Source organism: Pelodiscus sinensis, chromosome 13 (assembly GCF_049634645.1).
Source record: "Pelodiscus sinensis isolate JC-2024 chromosome 13, ASM4963464v1, whole genome shotgun sequence".
Taxonomy (NCBI): domain Eukaryota; kingdom Metazoa; phylum Chordata; order Testudines; family Trionychidae; genus Pelodiscus; species Pelodiscus sinensis.
Genome location: NC_134723.1, coordinates 29,035,014 through 29,052,830, shown reverse-complemented (window position 1 = coordinate 29,052,830; position 17,817 = coordinate 29,035,014). Strand labels below are relative to the sequence as shown.

The 17,817-nt window shown below is 44.6% G+C and overlaps 1 protein-coding gene across 5 annotated transcripts in view; it reads right to left on the bottom strand.

The window, feature by feature from the left end:
• The window catches only part of COL4A6 (collagen type IV alpha 6 chain), a 232,683-nt gene that overhangs the window by 48,496 nt on the left and 166,370 nt on the right, over positions 1 to 17,817 (bottom strand). For all 5 annotated transcript variants that reach the window (XM_075940942.1, XM_075940946.1, XM_075940945.1 and 2 more), the window contains exons 11-19: positions 17,376 to 17,411; positions 17,028 to 17,069; positions 14,538 to 14,630; positions 12,082 to 12,135; positions 6,734 to 6,793; positions 3,815 to 3,859; positions 2,473 to 2,526; positions 1,766 to 1,835; positions 886 to 999 (exon numbers count right to left, since the gene is read on the bottom strand). In XM_075940942.1, coding sequence (XP_075797057.1) covers positions 886 to 999; positions 1,766 to 1,835; positions 2,473 to 2,526; positions 3,815 to 3,859; positions 6,734 to 6,793; positions 12,082 to 12,135; positions 14,538 to 14,630; positions 17,028 to 17,069; positions 17,376 to 17,411 — 568 coding nt within the window. The remainder of the gene's footprint in view (positions 1 to 885; positions 1,000 to 1,765; positions 1,836 to 2,472; positions 2,527 to 3,814; positions 3,860 to 6,733; positions 6,794 to 12,081; positions 12,136 to 14,537; positions 14,631 to 17,027; positions 17,070 to 17,375; positions 17,412 to 17,817) is intronic.

Below are 17,817 nucleotides of genomic sequence, written 5' to 3'. Positions count from 1 at the left end.
GGGGGCGGGGCAAGAGTATTGATATTTGAGGTAGATCCTGGATTGCACTTAAATTCAAAAAGGTTGGAGACCACTGGCTTAAGGTTTCCAGGGTAAGTACTTACACTTAAAAGTCACTTTTAACAGACTTCCTAATATTTACTTTGAAGTATTCTGTTTCTGTGAACAAAAAATGTCAGCAAACTCATTCGCCAGGGAACATATAAACACAAGAAGGCCATGATTGTGCTGCATATTAACAGCAAATATGCTGAGATATGCCCACTGACTTCTCAGGGCATCAGATATAACTAGTGTTATTTGGAAATAACAGTCCGCATCTACACAGCAGGCAGTTATTTTGAAATAATGTTGAAATACTGTCAAGGTGAAGGACTTCTTACTCTGACTCCTGTAACTCTCATTGTACGAGGAATAAGGGAAGTCGGAGGAAGAGTGCTCTATTTCGAAATAAGTGCTGGGTAGACGCTCCCAATTTCGAAATGAGCTATTTCGAAATAAGCTACACAACTGACATAGCTCAATTTGCATAGCTTATTTTGAGTTAAGCCCTGCTGTGTAGATGCACCCTGTGTGTCTACCATTGTGAATGAGATAAAAACTAGACACAGGCTCTCCCAGGTTGTCTGTCTGTATCTCTGAATTAAATTGTTTTCACATAAAATACTATTCCTCACATGGGTTACAACAGTCTAGCTATTGCATTTGGCAGAGTGTGTAAGTGAAGTTATGCATGTTGCAATGCCTGAAGAAGGGATTTCAGCACCTCTATTATTAAGTGACTCAACAGCTGTTCAATTCATACACAAGCAAAGATGGCTACAAACCAATGGGCAAAGAGTATGCTAACAGCCTGCTTGGAATTAGTATAAGCAGATGCTTTACCTTGAAAAACAGCTGAGCGACCTGGGGAGCCAGGGAGGCCTGGCAAACCAGGAGTCCCTTCATCTCCTCGAGGGCCTGGACTCCCTGGAGTCCCAGGATCTCCGGACACATCCACTGGACAAAAAAAATATTAAAAGGAGAAAAACTTAAGAATGGCCTGTAGGAAGAGTCCATGTAGTCCACTCCCATCTCCCACACTGGCCATAGCTCTGTGCTAGTGGAAAGTGCTGATCCCTTTTTAATGGGCCTATTCACCCAATACAATAACACTGGCATAAATTTCTCCCTATCCCCAGCTGGCGATTGTCTTATTCCCCAAAACACTGTTAGCAGAGGCTAATTTCTACTCTCACCACTGAAGCCACAGACGTTCTCATCCGTGCCTAATTCATCCTGGAATTTCCTACATTATTCTCCTTAATAATATTCAGCAACAGCGAGAGGGTGAGAATACTAAAGGGGCATTCAACTTATTATTTGCAAGAGAGAAAAGGGGGTGTTTTCTCTTAATAGCACTGCCACACTGAAATAAGCCATCGGGGTGCTAGATATTTTTCTGGGCTTCAGATACACAGGAAAATACCAACACAATACATCACCAATGTTCTAAACATATCACTCCATCCACCTGTATTCACACAACATGGCATTTCATTTGGAGTTACAGATATATGGCAAAATCTGAAGTTGTGCACACTGGGTCAAATATACCCCTGTACTAACACCACTAAATCAATGGTATTAATTTGGCTCCCTAAAACAGTGATGGTGAATTGATAGGATCAACTGTACTAACATGAAAAAATAAGCAGCACGTAATAGAGTGGATTAAAATGGGTGCATTTAAAATGACTTTGCAAAACAGCATCTGAAGGGTTACCTGAGAAAAGTCCATTTTCTTGATCAATAGAAATAAGAGGGCCTGGAAGACCCATTTCACCTAATTCACCCTGTAAATTTAAACAGATTCATATTGTTTTCAAGTTCTTCAAAGACTGGAAAGCAGAGAAGGAAGAGTGCCTGATGTTATGAATAGATCTGCCTTCGTGGCAAACTTAATAGTAATTCCTTGATGGAATATGGATTTCTTGTTTTAATGAATTATTCCCTTTGCTCTTCTGTTCTTCCTTATGATCTCTGTGTTCATGACTAATTCACACTTTTTGTATAATGAAACGAAAGGTGTTTTTATCCCTTACCTGCTGCACCCTGCTAGCTGAGGAGACTGCACTGGCATCTTTGCACCATGTTCACAAAATATTATTTATCAAAGCAACATATGGACCAGAGTCAGTTTCATCATCTCTGCTCACCTCATTCTGTAGAACCCCTTGTTAAGAAGTCCACATGAGTTACTATTAATATGTGCATGTCTAAAGCACCCATAACTGTAGATATTTACAGACCATTCAGCCCCAAAGTTCAGTAATTTGAGCTTTGTCTGGTACTCCAGCCATGCCTACCCTCACCCAAAAAATAAACTAGCGTTGGCAAATGTCACCTGGCCTCTCCTCACTAGTGACCTGATGCTGTCTGCTCATGAAACAGTATTTTGCTGCTTCTTCTAGCAACAAAAGGAGGAGTTACCTTCATTCCTTGCACTCCATCCAGCCCAGGAAAACCAGCAAGACCCAACTGACCCTGTCAAACAAACACAAGACAACGTTACCTTATAAAGCAAGAAGGGATGAATCTTGGGAGGCCTCATTTTAGTGCTCTCCACTGCCTGTGTTGGAATCCTTGTCCCAGTCTCTTGTCCTACAGGAGGTTTGCAGGAGCAGTAAGATTAGCCCACGGGAAAGCTGATGTAGCAGCACTGTCTCCACTCTCTCATACTGAGTAACATACTGGGGCTCCAAAAAGACACTTTTCTTGCCTTACTCAACTAGGAAGGTGCCAGCAGTGATGGGGTAGAATGTGAACTAGGGAAGATCACGATGTCATTTCCAGGGGCCTGACAGAATTGCTGGGACTGGTGCTGAGGGAGAGGATGTTCAGCAAACCATGTCCAGTATGTAATTGCTCTCTCCTGCCTTCTCGTCTCTCCCAGTTCACATGCACTAAACCATGTAACTTTAAAATCTTATCTCACTGACTATCCATTTCCCAGTAATGTGTTGCAATATGATTCAGAGGACCCTGAGGCTGATTATAGCTACCAAAATTCCCTTTGGCCTTAAATGCACTACTGTCCTCTCCTGGAAAGACTATCAAACCTATTCTAATGTAAATAATAAGCCAAGTTGTGGTTGCATTTAAAGGGAATTCTTTTAGTGAGACATCTATTGGGTTCTATTTCAGCCTGTGATCCTGAAGAGCCACAGACCACCTCATAAACAGCATTGTTGAGAATTCCTCTGCTCAAGGCTCATTTCTGTCTCACGATCATTCACCTTAAAGTATATTGGGAAAGACTCTCACAGTATCTGTGAAAACAGGGCTAGACACGAAAACAGTGAGGACCCAACCTAGCCCCTCCACACAGACTTGCCAATGAGTGTTTAATGCCTACAAGTAAGTTGGTGAAAATGGCTAGGATAGTTGTTCTGTGGCCACATTGCATTGGTACATCTAAGGGCACAAGGCCTTCACAGCCTTTCTGATACTTAATGCACTGACCATTTGCACTGTCATTTGTGAAGGACACTACGTGAAGGGTGGCCCTCACAGGAAAAGTAGGGAGTTGGTTACACTGGGAGGGAGTGTAGAGTTTCAGATCTTTGTGCAGGATACTTTCTAAACCTCTGGTTGTGAAAGTGGTTAGAGAGGGAAAATCTTACATTGGTTTTCCAAACATTCTTATGTACAACTCTCCATTCTTCTGTGACATTGACATGGAGCCAATTACGGAGGGCAGGAGATGACCTTAGACACTCAGATGACTTCTCGAGATGTTAAAAATATTTCCAAAATTAAATAAGCCTGGTACCTTTTTCCCTGGAATCCCATCAAGTCCATCGAATCCCATTGATCCCTAAAACAGCAAAATATGTATTATTTAACATTTCTATTTCTTTCATATTCAAAAGTTACAGTCAGCTTTAAGCCCCATTACGCTAGGTACTGTAGCGACACATACAAATGTATGAATCCTGGCCTAAAACTTAACATCTAAAGGAGAAACCCTTACCCCACAGAAATCAATGGCAAAACTATCACTGACTTAAACAGGGTCAAGATTTCACCCTAACTAACTTGAGTATCAAGAGCCATTTTCAGAAGAATTCAGTTGTATACAGGCCAAAAGTTGCTCATCTTGTGTAATCATTTCCATATTCAGCACAGTGGAAGTGCTTATGAACAAAATCTGTCCTGGTTCCTCAAATTACTAAAACTTTGGTGTCTAATTTCACATTGTAAAACTAAGGTCATTTTTATCTCGAAAAATAATTTTGAAGTACTGAAGGACAAAAAGCAGCAGAATCCTTTTGGTCTTCATGTTGAATGTGAAAAGAATCCCTCTGCAGGTTGTTCACGGTAGTCTGAAGGATCACTTTGAGACTATTGCAGGGCTCGGAATGGGCAAGTCCCCTTGGCAGACACCATGTTTGAGATACCAACAGCACTTCTTAGAATAAGGGGAATGGTCTCAGGTGATTGATCCCTTTAAGGGAAGAGAGGGCCAACCACACCTATGCTACAATTAATTAGCTGCTTCCCAATCTGAGCAGGTGGGAGTCAGGAAGGTTATGTGGAAAGGAGTCAAGCGGAAAGGAGAGCCAAGGTCTGAGAATGGTACACTAAGAGAACCAGCCTGGGATTCAAATGCTGTATACCAGAGTCAGAAAGAGTTTGAAAGGTAGCCCAGGAAAAGCTTAGGAACAGGTCCCAGAACGCAGGCTGAAGAGAAGACCCAAAGGGCAGAAGAATCTTTTGGTTTTTGGAACTTTTTAGTTTGGACTATTGCTTTTCCAGAAGAGTTAATTTTGTGACTTGACCGGAAGGCTAACCACATCTCCAACACAGAATGACATGCAGAGATTAGCTTTTGAGATCTATCAGTTAGCCAGTTTTTAATCCATGGGAAGCTGCAAATCTAAAAGCCCATATCTTCACTAGATGGAAGATCAATGTTGCTGCGATCGATCTTCTGGAATTTGATTTAGCGAGTCTAGTTAAGACTCGCTAAATCCAACTCTGAGGGCACCCCTGCCAGTGACTAGTACTCCTGCTTGTGTGAGGAATAAGAGAAGCCGACAGGAGCATTTGCTCTCGTCAGCCTCCCCAGTGGGGTCAGTGCCAAGCCTGTCTTAAGGAAAGATGACTCCAGCTAGGTAAGTAGCTGGAGTTGCACATCATAAGCCAACCTTCCAGGTCTATTGTAGATCTGGCCTGCATGACCTAAACTGCAGGTACAAAAAACAAAATATGGGTTTAAATATCAATGTCTGCACAAAAGAAGGCTAATGAGTAAATTCTAGTCCTATATGAGAGGGACTCCAAATATACAGTGTATTAGTGCTCATGTTCTTAGGAGAAGAAAAACAATGGATCTGGGGCAAAACAAGAACATGGGATTGTTAAGATTTAAAATCAAAGGAGGCATGTTCATTTTTTCTTACTCATGACACTTCTTATCCTAGAAGCTGGTCACATCTTTGGAGCAAAGGCACCAAAACTTGCCCAGATGAGGAAAGGAACCCAACGTCCTTATCTTGTCAGCAGAATCCCTTCAATTCGGTCTTCCATTAAAGCTGAGGATGTACAACCCATAAGAGGTGCTCTGCACTGGAGATCACAGAGCTGTTTATTGTGAATATCAGTTGCCTTTTTCTTCTGCTTGTGAACTGATCTCAAAGGTCTGTCATTTGAAAGGCCCAGGGCAAGGTGGCAGTAGTTACAGTCCCAGATGACAACAGCATGGATGAAAGCTTTGGTGATGGAATTTGTGAGGACTGAGCATGTTCTCCAGAGTCACGCTGGATGTACATTTGGATATATAGATGAACAGGTTTGCAAAGGACTGAAAACAGGTGAGACTACAAAATAAGAATGGCCAAATAGCAGTATCTGCTCCAATGTTCCCTCTAATCTTTTCCAACCATGTGCGGGTTAATTCTTTTGTATGTACTAAGGCATGTGCAGATGTGAACCATCACTAGAAACAAAACCTATCTGCAGGCACTCTGCTAATCATCTGAGGTGACATCTAAATCTCTCCTGCAAGTCTGCACAAGTGCAAAATTTACAGGGAATACTGATCTGCTCATATCCATTCAAAATGCTGCTGCAGAGATAATTTTCCGTCTCTCACCTGGACCATGCCATCCCCCTTTGCATCCCTATTTTAACCCAACAAGTTAGTTGTAATTTCTAAGGCCCTTCATAGCCTATTCCCATTCCACCAATCATCTCTGATTTACTATCTAGATATCAATTCTTGACTCTGATCAGCCTGCATTAGTAGCCTCTATTGTTCTTCTGTCATGTTTTCAAACAAGCGCCTTCATGCTTTATGCCATGTTTGGGAAGTGCTCCTCTTAAACATCCACAATACCTACCTCACCATCCTCCTCCAAATGCCTCCTCAAAGCTCCTTTGCCGTCACATTGCAAACAACTTGACAACTATTAGGCTGTTGGTGGCTACTGCTTATTAGATTGATCAATTTTGTCTTACTGTTTCCTTGAATCCACCAATCTCTCTCTGTGTGCCTCTCTGTTGTCTGACATTTAGATCATAAGCTCTTTGGGACAAGTATCATCTTTTTGTTGAGTGTCTGCACAGCATCTAGTATATTCTAGGCACTGGCAACACAAACAAAGACACTTTACAAACAAGTTGAAAATTCCAGTCTGTACATCTCATGTCAAGAACAGGGATTTAAAGCCACCGTAAAGTTACCTACCCTGCCACCTGGTAAGCCAGGGACCCCCTTTTCTCCTTTTTCTCCGATACCTCCAAAGCCCTGTGGGAAAAAGCCAAAGTTGCATATGTTAAGTCCCAGGTCTATCTGGAGAGAAATGTTGTAGGGCCCCAAGGTGAAGTGAGTGTATCAACTCTCTACAAACATACACAAGAGAAGCAAGGTTGGGTTGACCCTCTACTGGGCCTCCTATCTCCAGAAAAAACCTTCCTCACAGACAATTAGCAGTATGTGCAGCATGCTGGTTGAGATGGAGTTTGATTTTTTTAAATAACAAAAATACATTCTGAAACTGAGAGAAGGAAAAACTGAAATGTTTTGAGATTGTCAGATCGAAGCATTATCAATCCATGGCGCATCTTCTACTCCCTGGGTCACGTGTCAGGACAGATCATTAGCAATCATGTGAGTGCCATGTTAAATGCTGCCCACCGACTCACTCAAGGAGAAGTTTGCAGTAACACTGAATCAGTAATCCATGAGCTGAAGTTATAACAGTACATTAACTTAATGAATCATAACATGTCACTTGACATTTACACAGCACTTCAGGAACCTGTGTAACTATTATTAACCCTAAATATAGAGGAGGAGGCTAAGGCACAGAGAATTTAAAAATCACAAAATCACACAAATCAGTGGCAAAATTGGGAACAGAGGGTATGTCTTCACTACAGCGCTAATTCGAACTAACTTAGTTTGAATTAATTAATTCGAACTAACTTAGTTTGAATTAATTAATTCGAACTAAGCTAATTTGAACTAACGGATCCAGACTAAAAAACTAGTTTGAATTAGCGTTTTGCTAATTCGAACTAGCATGTCCACATTAAGTGGACCCTGAACCGGGGTTAAGGATGGCCGGAAGCAGTGCCGGCAGGGCATCAGATGAGGACTTAGAGCGTGGAGCTGCTGTCTCAGGCTAGCCGAGGGTTGTGCTTAAAGGGTTCCGACCCCCACCCCGGACAGACAGTTCTCAGGGGTGCCCCGCTTGCAAAGCAGTCCTGGCTTGGAGTGCCCTGAGTGCCCACACTGGGCACATCACAGCACTCGGCCATCAGACTGGCTGCACTTGCCGAAGGCTGCCATCTGGGGAGAGGGGGCAATTGGGGAGCTGCAGGAGAGCTTCCCCCAGAAGCCTGCAGAGCCAGCCCAGTCTTCCCCATCGGGGCCTCGTACCCCATTCCTCCCTCACCTTCTTCCACTTACCCTTCCCTAGCCCCCCCTTCCTGATGTACAAAATAAAGAAAACGTGTGGTCAAAAATAGACTCTCTTTATTGAACAAAACTCGGGGAGACTGGGAAAAGGAGGTGGGAGAGGGGAAGAGAGAGGGTGGGAGAGGGGAGGGCAACTAAAATGATCAGAGGTTTGGAACAGGTCCCATATGAAGAGAGGCTAAAGAGACTGGGACTTTTCAGTTTAGAAAAGACGAGACTGGGGGGGATAGGATAGAGGTCTCTAAAAGCACGAGTGGGGTGGAGAGGGTGCATAAAGAAAAGTTCTTCATTAGTTCCCATAATAGAAGGACTAGAGGACACCAAAGGAAAGGAATGGGTAGCAGGCTTCAAACTAGTAACAGAAAGTTGTTCTTCACAAAGCAAAGAGTCAACCTGTGGAACTCTTTGCTGCAGGAGGCTGTGAAGGCTAGAACTAGAACAGAGTTTAAAGAGAAGTGAGATAAAGTCATGGAGGTTGGGTCCATGGAGTGGTATTAGCCAGGGGGTAGGAGTGGTGTCCCTGCCCAAGGTTTGTGGAAGGCTGGAGAGGGATGGCATGAGACAAATGGCTTGGTCACTGTCTTCGGTCCATCCCCTCCAGGGTCTCTAGGGTTGGCCGCTGTCGGCAGACAGGCTATTGGTCTAGATGGACCTTTGGTCTGTCCCAGTACGGCCATTGTAAGCTCAGGGCTCAGGGTCGGGGGTCTCAGTGGACCACCTTGATTTTCATGCACACCTGCTCCTGGGTGGCCAGGCTGGCAGCTCTCCTGCCCTAGACGGCCACTTTCCTGTGCCTAGTGTGGAGGTCGTGGACGAGGTCCACGATGTCCGCACTAGACCAGGCGGATGCCCGCCTCTTGCGGTCCCGGGCAAGCTCCCGGGAGCCGCCAGCCTGGTCCCGGGAAGAGGGGGAGGGCTGGGGGGCATCGGGTGGCTGGCTCGAGCTGTGCCAGGTGCAGGGTCTGCTAGCTGGGTGCTGGCAGGCTTGCACCTGGCACGGGCACCGTAGCCAGCCCGTGCCCCTTTAAGGGGTCCGGGGCCGGGAGGGGGGCAATAGAGTTTCCCTGGTCTTGGCCAGAGTGGCCACCAGGGAAAGCTGGGGAGGGCTAGCCTCCCACTAGTTCGAATTAAGGGGCTACACACCCCTTAATTCGAACTAGTAAGTTCGGACTAGGCTTAGTCCTCGTAGAATGAGGTTTACCTAGTTCGAACTAAGCGCTCCGCTAGTTCGAATTAAGTTCGAACTAGCGGAGCGCTAGTGTAGCGCCTATCAAAGTTAATTCGAACTAACGTCCGTTAGTTCGAATTAACTTTGTAGTGTAGACATACCCCAAGTCTCCAAGTTCCCAATCTAGCAAACTATGCACTGGACTATGCTGTCTCTCTTAATGGGGGGGAATGAAACAACTCTACAAACTATAAAAGCAGAATCTTCTCACTTTAGTTCAATATCATATTTGCCATTAAAAAGTAGATTCAAATGATTTCTTAGACGTAAAAAGCTGGTTGAAATTTGAGAAATAATAGTTCAGTGCAGGAAACAGAGAACCCCTTTGTCTTTTACAGTGATCAACACAGCAGTTTCACATCCAGCATTTGAAAACAGCATTAAGAACTCTTCCTCTTTCTCTCTCCCCTCCGCCCAATAAAATAGTAGAGATCAAATCCAGGTATGTGCAAAGCCTTGATTTCCATGAGAGTTGCAATGGCTAAGCACTACTCAGGCTTCAATTCTATGGGCATTTTTTGCACATGCCATACTTTACACACAAGTGTAGTCCCACTGACTCAGACAGGACTACTCAAGGTACATAAAGCTACATATTCAAGCTACAATTACATCCACATATTCTCTCTCTCTTAACAAGAGGAATGGAGGTATGTCTAAGCAGGACTTAAATTCTAAGAGATAATTTTTTGGAACCCCCACACTTCTCCCCATTAGGGGGGCTGGGCAACATCTGTGAGCCAGGGGGTCTTGAGGCTTCTGCCCTGCAGGGTGTGCTGAGGCTCCTGCAGATTTCAAAGTATTTACCAGAGCTCTGTACCAGATGGCTCCAGCTGAATTTAAACCCGGTGTGTCTAAGAAACCAAATAAAACTGTTTGTTCAGAATAACAGCTGCCTCAAGTACAAATATTCTTTATGCACAATTCCATATATATATATATATATATATATATATATATATATATATATATATATATATATATAAAAGCAATTTGTAAACAATTTACCCTATGCTTCAGAAGCTTCATAAAATATTTGTCCCTTAAATTTAACTAAAGTTAATGTATTTACAAATGGCTGAGGTTGTAGAAAACAACCTTCCAATCTCCTGATAAACAGGAAAGCTGTTATTCTTCATGCATGACAGTGTGGCTGTTACACAGCACTGAGTTATGGAGCATTAAAGCTCAAGGTATTACAACTTTAAAGCTAAATAAAGAAAAGCTATGTTTAAGTAGCATTAGAGGAAAAACTGCATTAAGGATTGTTAAGAGATGGTGCCATCTAGTGGCCATGTGCAGGGTTGTCCTGACTTTAAAGCACCCCTGCAAATTAGGGGTGCAGCTACATAGCACCATAACTCAAAATAAGATATGCAATTTGAGCTATGCAAATTGCATAACTTATTTCAATGCTATTTCAAAATAGCTTATTTCGTCATTTGGTGCTGTCTGCACAGTGCCAGATTTTGAAATCAAGTGCTATTCTGAAACATCCCTTACTCCTCGCAGAATGAGGTTTACAGGGACGTCAGAATAGCAAGCCTGAAATAACGGGCTTGCTGTGAAGATGCAGGATAGCTATTTTGGGATATTCCAGTATCCTGAAATAGCACTGTGGAGTAAACTTAGCCTCAGGATATTAAAGTAGTGGTTAATTAGCTAATCGAATAGTCGATGGAATTTCCATTAATTACTTGATTAGTTGATAAGGGGGGAGGTGCTTGCAGAGCTGCTGCAGGTTAGCTCCTGGGGGTGGCACGAGTTGGGACTGCTGGCTCCAGGACCACTGTGGCTCTGCATTTTAAGAGTGGGCTCTTACTACAATTAAAATGTAAAGCTGCAGCGGGGGAGCTCCCAGAACCAGCGCAAGCCGGAACTAAGGATGTTAAGTATCGAGTAATTTACTAGTCGAATAGTTGATGGAGTTGTACATTTCAAAGGAGGAATGCGGAACTCCGCGTGCAGCCCTGGGCAGGCGGGAAGTCCTGCTGACTCCGGGCTGCATATGGGTGCCAGCTTTAAAATGTACAAGAGTTCCTAGCTCACCATGGCGGTGTTTCAAAGGGGCAGCGTCACATGGAGCCCGAGGTCGGCTCCTTGCAGCACTGCTTTGAAATGCCACCTCAGCATTTCAAAGTGGCAGTGCTGCATGGAGCTCAGTTCAGGGTCCGTGAGGTGCTGTCACTTTGAAGTATCCCCTCTTTCCCTCCCCTTTGCTGCCTCTATCTGATAGAGGCAGCAAGGGGTGGGGGGAAGTGACTAGTCGACTTGACTATCCTATAAGCATTTGCTTATCAGATAGTCAACTAGTCGACTAGTCCGTAACATCCTTAGCCAGGACTGAACAGTCCTGGCTCTCACAGTCTCCAGGACTGCTGTAGCTCTGCCTTTCCCTCCGCACCATGGAGCCGGTACTGGGAGGAATTGGTTTTAAAGCCGGCTACCCCACAGCACTGACTCATGTTTCCTTCCACCCACCCCCTTGCTGTGTCATATACAGAGGCAGCAAGTGGGGTGTGGGGGAACGCATAGTTAAGTAATGGCTTGACTACCTGATAAGCCTAAGCTTATCGAGTAGTCGACTACTCGAGTAGTTGCTTACATCCCTACTGCAAACTGCAAATCAAATGTAGGAAATGAAAGCATTTCAGTGACTGTGCTATTTGTTGTACAGCAGCACCACTGTCTCAAAATCTGCCTAAGAAAGAGCTCCTAGATACATTTCCACTTGAGGAACAAAACCTGTAGGCCTTACAACTAGTTTTTCACAGGCTCATAGGGGCCTTACCATACAGATCAACACCCAATGGGATTTTCAAATGCACCTGTGCACCTAGCACACCTATTAACACTGAATATTTAAAAGTAAAATCAGCCTTACCGGAGGGCCAGGGAATCCTCCAACCCCAGGGAATCCTTTAGGGCCTGGCTCACCCTGCCAACAAAGAAAAATGAAACACCTTGAGTGAGTCATATAAGGGATGAGTTGAAAAAAAGAAGCTTGTCCCACACCCTGAAAAGGAACATTGAGATGGACCTTCTCTCATCACCCAGTGTGTCTCCATCCCCCCTTCAGATGACTTCATAAGAGCCAGGTCCAAAGCTGGAAGGGAAACTCCAAACCCAATGGGTAAGCTGCAAAGTGCTCAGCACCCTCCTTTATTGTGGAAGTTGGTAGCTACAGAGTGTGCTCTGCACCTCACGGCAGATATTCAGCTTGGGCAGGATCATGCCTCACAAACACATATTGTTCACAATTACACTTACCACCGTACAACGGAGAGACAGAGATATCCAACAAAAAGGCCTGGGTCTGTGCTCATACCAAAGTATTTACACTGAGTGCAGGGAATTTCTCCTGACATTCAGACAGAAGTAAGATCAGAATCAGGCCTCAAATGAGACTATCCAGAGTCCCAAACCAGCAGACCACACTCAGTCCTTGTTTAGCTGGGGTAAAAACTTCAGGATTTATGCCAGATCCTTATAATGTCTCTACAAATACTGGTAAGCTAAATATATAGCTCAATAAATGCGGGGGATGGCACAATCAAGCACATGAATCTGACTATTTTTGACCAATGTGCAGCATAGCAACAACAAAAAGCTATAGCTTCACTCTTCCTTGTTTATTTTTCAAAGAGGATTAAGTTTTCTGCTTGGGTTAATGTGGTTTCATAGTTCAGAAATCTAGCAGAAATGAGCTATAGCTCTTAATTTTGTGTATTCACTTTTTAGATGTAGAACTTAAGCCTACCTAAGATTCCTTTCTGGGTGACTTGGATTCTCTCTAACGCAACTGAGCCAACCATAAGATTTCATTTCAAAAGGATTTAAGGAAGTTGTGACAGGGCATCTGCTCTGTACTGGCCCTTTAAGAGTTAAAACCCAGGTGGAGCCACCCACTGAGGCAGAGACAGCCATGTTAGGGCCCAGCTGAGGCTGTATAAATAAGGGCTCCTGGAGGAGTGGAGGGACACACATTCTTGCTCTAGTTGTAGAGCAGGAGGGGATGTAGCTGCCAGGAAAGCTAGAGGTTTCCTGACTTAGAGCAGGGCTAGGGAAAGTCAGGCAGAGCTGGAGAAACTCTGCCCAGGCAAGCGCCCAAGCAGCAGGGCCTGAAGCAAGGCCAGAGAGTACTAAGGGACACAACTAGGACAGGAAAGGCAGCAGGTCCACACCCCCTTGCCAATGGTGAGTGGCCATTTCAGACTGCAGTTTGCCCCAGTGGCAGGGGCTAGATGACAACTGGTAGTGGGTCACTGAAGCAAGGTGGGTACAGAGGATTGGGAGTTCCCCAAAAGGGAGAACCCCAGAGTGTGGGGGCACTGCAGCTGGGCAGTACCTAGGTGGGAGGGCAACACAGTCTAGGAGGGACGTGGGTCCTAACACACAGAGGTGGAAGAAAAAAGGTAACAGCAAGCGAGAGACTGGCCGAAAGGGGGCACTCCAGGGCTGAAATGAGCTGCTTTCCAAGTGACCAGCAGGAGGCACTGTGGTGGTGAGTCCCACTGTGTTGTAGTAGTTTAAAAACTAGTGCAGAAGTATATTGATTAGCCCTCTTTCACCTGACTAGACTAGATCCTAGCTCAGTTTATCAGTCACAGAGCTGCAGAAAGAAAACACAGCTTGGCCTGTGTAACGGGTGGCTTTAAACAAAACAAACGAGATATAATCACCACATTTCATTTTTATGCCAGGCAAACAACCCATGTTTTACAATCCAGAACCATCACAGGAGAGCAAGACAAATTGTTAATCTTTACCCTTCCCAAGGGAACAGAAGTTAAATAGCATGCTTCCCACAACATGCGCTCAACTCTGAGCAAACGCAACCAAATATTGAAAAAGATGCTACAAATATTGACAAAAGCTGGGCCTATACACATGCCCACTGAAGTCACTGGAAGTATCTCCATTCACTTTAATGAGCATCAGATCAGGCACAGTATTTGGAAAATGGGCTGCTGCTTATTTTGGTACAGTAATATTCCTTTACAGAGAATTATTTCTGTTTGAAGAACCTTTCCTCGGGAGTTTTCAAGACTTGTTGGTATTGGAGATCACTAAAGTGAGAGAGAAAACCCCATGTTATGTGGGCAAAAAGAGGGAAATACCCCACTCCTTGGAAACTGGATTTTGACCCTCCAAGTGAACCAGTAGGGACTAGTTCGATTCTTATTCTCTCAAAAACCAAGTCACAATATTCATTTTACAAACACCATAGAGAACCAATTCATGCAGGATTTGAACAACCCTAGGATTGTCTAGCTACTTCATTTAGCCTTAGCATTAAGGAAAGCAACAATTCAGCACTGTTTTGTTGTGTTTACAAACCTGTGCTCCTGGTTTCCCTTTTGGAAATCCCATGAACTCGAGTACCCCAGTGGATGGTGGGGGACCTGCAGGTCCAGGTAGACCGACATCTCCCTGTTGACAATTGGGGAAGACATTAATGTAAGCAGAACATCTTAGACCTAAGGTGTGTGGTTCATGAGCCACTGAAAACCCCTCAATTCAGGTCTTGCATGCAGAGTATAAGGCTGATGTGGGAGGTTGGCCATGAAACCCAAAAGGTCAGATTGCAAATTAACAAGAACAAAACACATTGGATTAAAGTAATGTGAAGTAACAAAGCATGTTAGGAAAAGAAAGGCCAGTTCTTGATTAAGCAGAAAAATAGAGGAAAGAACCAGAAGGCAGATACAAAAGTGATGAAAATGCAAGAGAGAAAGGCAAGTCAACTAGAAAGACTGAGAGGTAACAGACATAAAACATCAAGAAACAGACGATGTGAGCAGAAGTCATTTCTGGAAGTACAGGAAAAGTCTAATTCTGTACTATCTACCCACGCTTCCCTAAAACTGGGCACAGTGGGATTTTCAAGAGCATTTAGTGTTAGCCTGACTCTGGTCCCAGGGAAGTCAATAGGGATTTTACCACTGGCCACAATGGGAGAAGAGTAAGGCCAATGCTGGGCACTTTTGAAAAGTCTCACCCTGCAAGGATCTAGCGGGTGCAGAACTGCACTTTTGTGCATGCCAAGTAAACACCACTCTAGATAATGGGCTGGTATAAAGTGTATGTCACTCTGGAATATGACCCATTATAGCCAGAAAGCTAAATGGAGTCAAATTACCAGGAGAGCTAAGAAACAGAATGGAATGAAGGATAAGACTCTGACAAGTGTGGAGAGTCATTATCTCTCAGCGGAGTCCTTCCTTGCAGGAGATGCAGCATCACAGGCAGAGCCCCACATGGATACAAATTTTGTATCCGTACCCACATCTGTATTTGCAAATTGATCCATGGCCATTTGCATCCTGGTCCGTGGGTGCGGATACCCGTGAATTTGCAGGGCTCTGCCTGTCACTTACCAGGGTGCGGGGTTGGTGAATTCCTACAGCGGAGCTTGTCCCGTGCTTGGCTCTGCTTCCCAGACTCACTGGGAGTAGGGTCAGGGTGCTCCTGGTGAGGAGCATGGCCGGGATAATGTGCGTGTCCTACTCCCCTCTGCCAGGTGCTCCTAACACGATGCGGGAGGAGCACCCCAACCCCGCTCCCCAGTAAGAGCCAGGAAGCGAGTAGAGCATGAGACAAGCTCCACTATAGGGGCACCTGGCGGGGCAGAGCGGGCCAAGAACTTGTGCCCTAGCCACACTCCTACTAAGCAGCCCATCCCGCGTTCTGTCCTGCTGAGCAGGGTCAGAGTGCTCCCGGTGAGGAACGTGACTGAGGTGTAGGTGCTTGTCCCATTCCCTGTTAGAAGAACTTGGCGGGACATAGCAGCCCATGCCCCGGCCATGCTCCTCATCAGGAGCACCCCAGCCCTGCTACCCAATAAACACCAGGAAGGGGACAGAGAGGGTCAAGCTCTGAGGTGGAAGTGCTTGTGGAGTGCTCCAGCCACAGCTCCTTGCTAGGAATGCCCCCACCATTTTGGTATCTGCAATGACTCCAATATCCACAAAAGTGAATGGTGGATATCCGTGATACCGGTGGCTTTGCAAGGCTCTAATCATGAAGCACTGGGTCCTAGAAGATTTTTTTCCACCACTGCCTTTCTACCTGTGAGGAATGCCACCCCAGCCCTGCTCCTTTGCAATCTTAACTCTCCTCCTCCTTGGACTCCATTTTGTCTTGTCAATAAGTAGAATTTCTGATCATGGTAGTAAGGGCTTGTCTTCTCTGCAGTGGAGATTGATGTTGCAGCTGTCGATCTTCCAGCATTCGATTTAGCGGGTCTAGTAAAGATCCAATACACTGAACACTAACGGCAACACCATCGACCATGGTACTCTGTGCAGTTGCGAGGAGTAGGGGAAGTGGATGGGAGCATTTCTCCCATTGACCTCCCGTGGTGGGGCCACCCCAGAAAGTCGATATAAGATACATCAACTCCAGCTATGCAATTGTCTTAGTTGGAATTGCGTATCTTATATCCATTTTTTTCTGCCAGTGTAAATCTGGCCTAAGTGTCCTAGAATAAATTCTTTTTGGGAAGTCACCTTCAGTCTGTTTATTCAACATACGGCTTAAATACCAATGTGCAGGGCTCGACAAATCGCTGTTTCTACTCAGCCGTGGCGAGTAGATTTCAGCCGGTCGCCCCGTTCATCGGCGGCGCGTGCATGCGCAATGCGGGTCTTGTGCATGCACAGTGCAAGGCTGGCGAGTAGATTTCGCCGCTGTTTGTCAAGCCCTGCCAATGTGTACTGAAATTCCCAATGGCGGAGCTGAAATCTGAAGAGCTTTTTAGTGGGCACTTTTTGGGCTACGGATCACTGGTTTTGTAGTTCTCTACAGAAGCAAATCACTTCCACTTACCTTTTCACCTGTCTCTCCTTGGAAACCTAATCCCTTGTTTCCCTGAGGGAAAAACAGTAAGAATTAATGAATAAAGAGGATGTTGATGATGGCAATGAGAAATTGGCACTTATGGTCATAATGCAGAAATCACTCAAGCATATAACTTCAGTGGGACTTAATCACTTGCTAAAATGCTTTGCTAAATCCAGTCCTAGGTTAGCATCTTTCATCCAACGGTATAAAATATTTACATTTAAATGGATGAAAAGAGAAACAATGATAAAAAATAATAAACTCCCACACAACCCCTGGAATTTCTCTTTAGTACTCGGGTATGAAAAGAAAGCACAAAGGGAAGGTACTCACTTTCGGTCCTGGTGGCCCCTGTGCACCCATTGGCCCCTAAACATGAACAATATCAAGATTTTATTTAACTTAAAAAAGTGGATGAAAATGATGTAAGAAAAAAGTCTGGGCATTTAACATAATTTTGGGATGCTGTTCACTTGAGGTTGATCCAAGATCTAGTGACTTCAATGGGCCTTTGAAGGTTTTTGGTGGCCAGGAAAGCACACTGTCACGGTGATACATTAAAATCAACAATTTAAAGAAAACTGCAGCTCTGAATAGGGGAGCTGGGATAATTAGTAGAATGGGGTACTAAGAGCCACTGAACCAAACTGCAAACCCCATGCATGATGGAAAACACTTCAAGCCAGGGATGAAGAAGCACTCCCAGCATTCCTAGTTCCAGAATACATGGCCCCAAATTTGAATCATTCCACACAAATGACTCAAGTATTCTGCA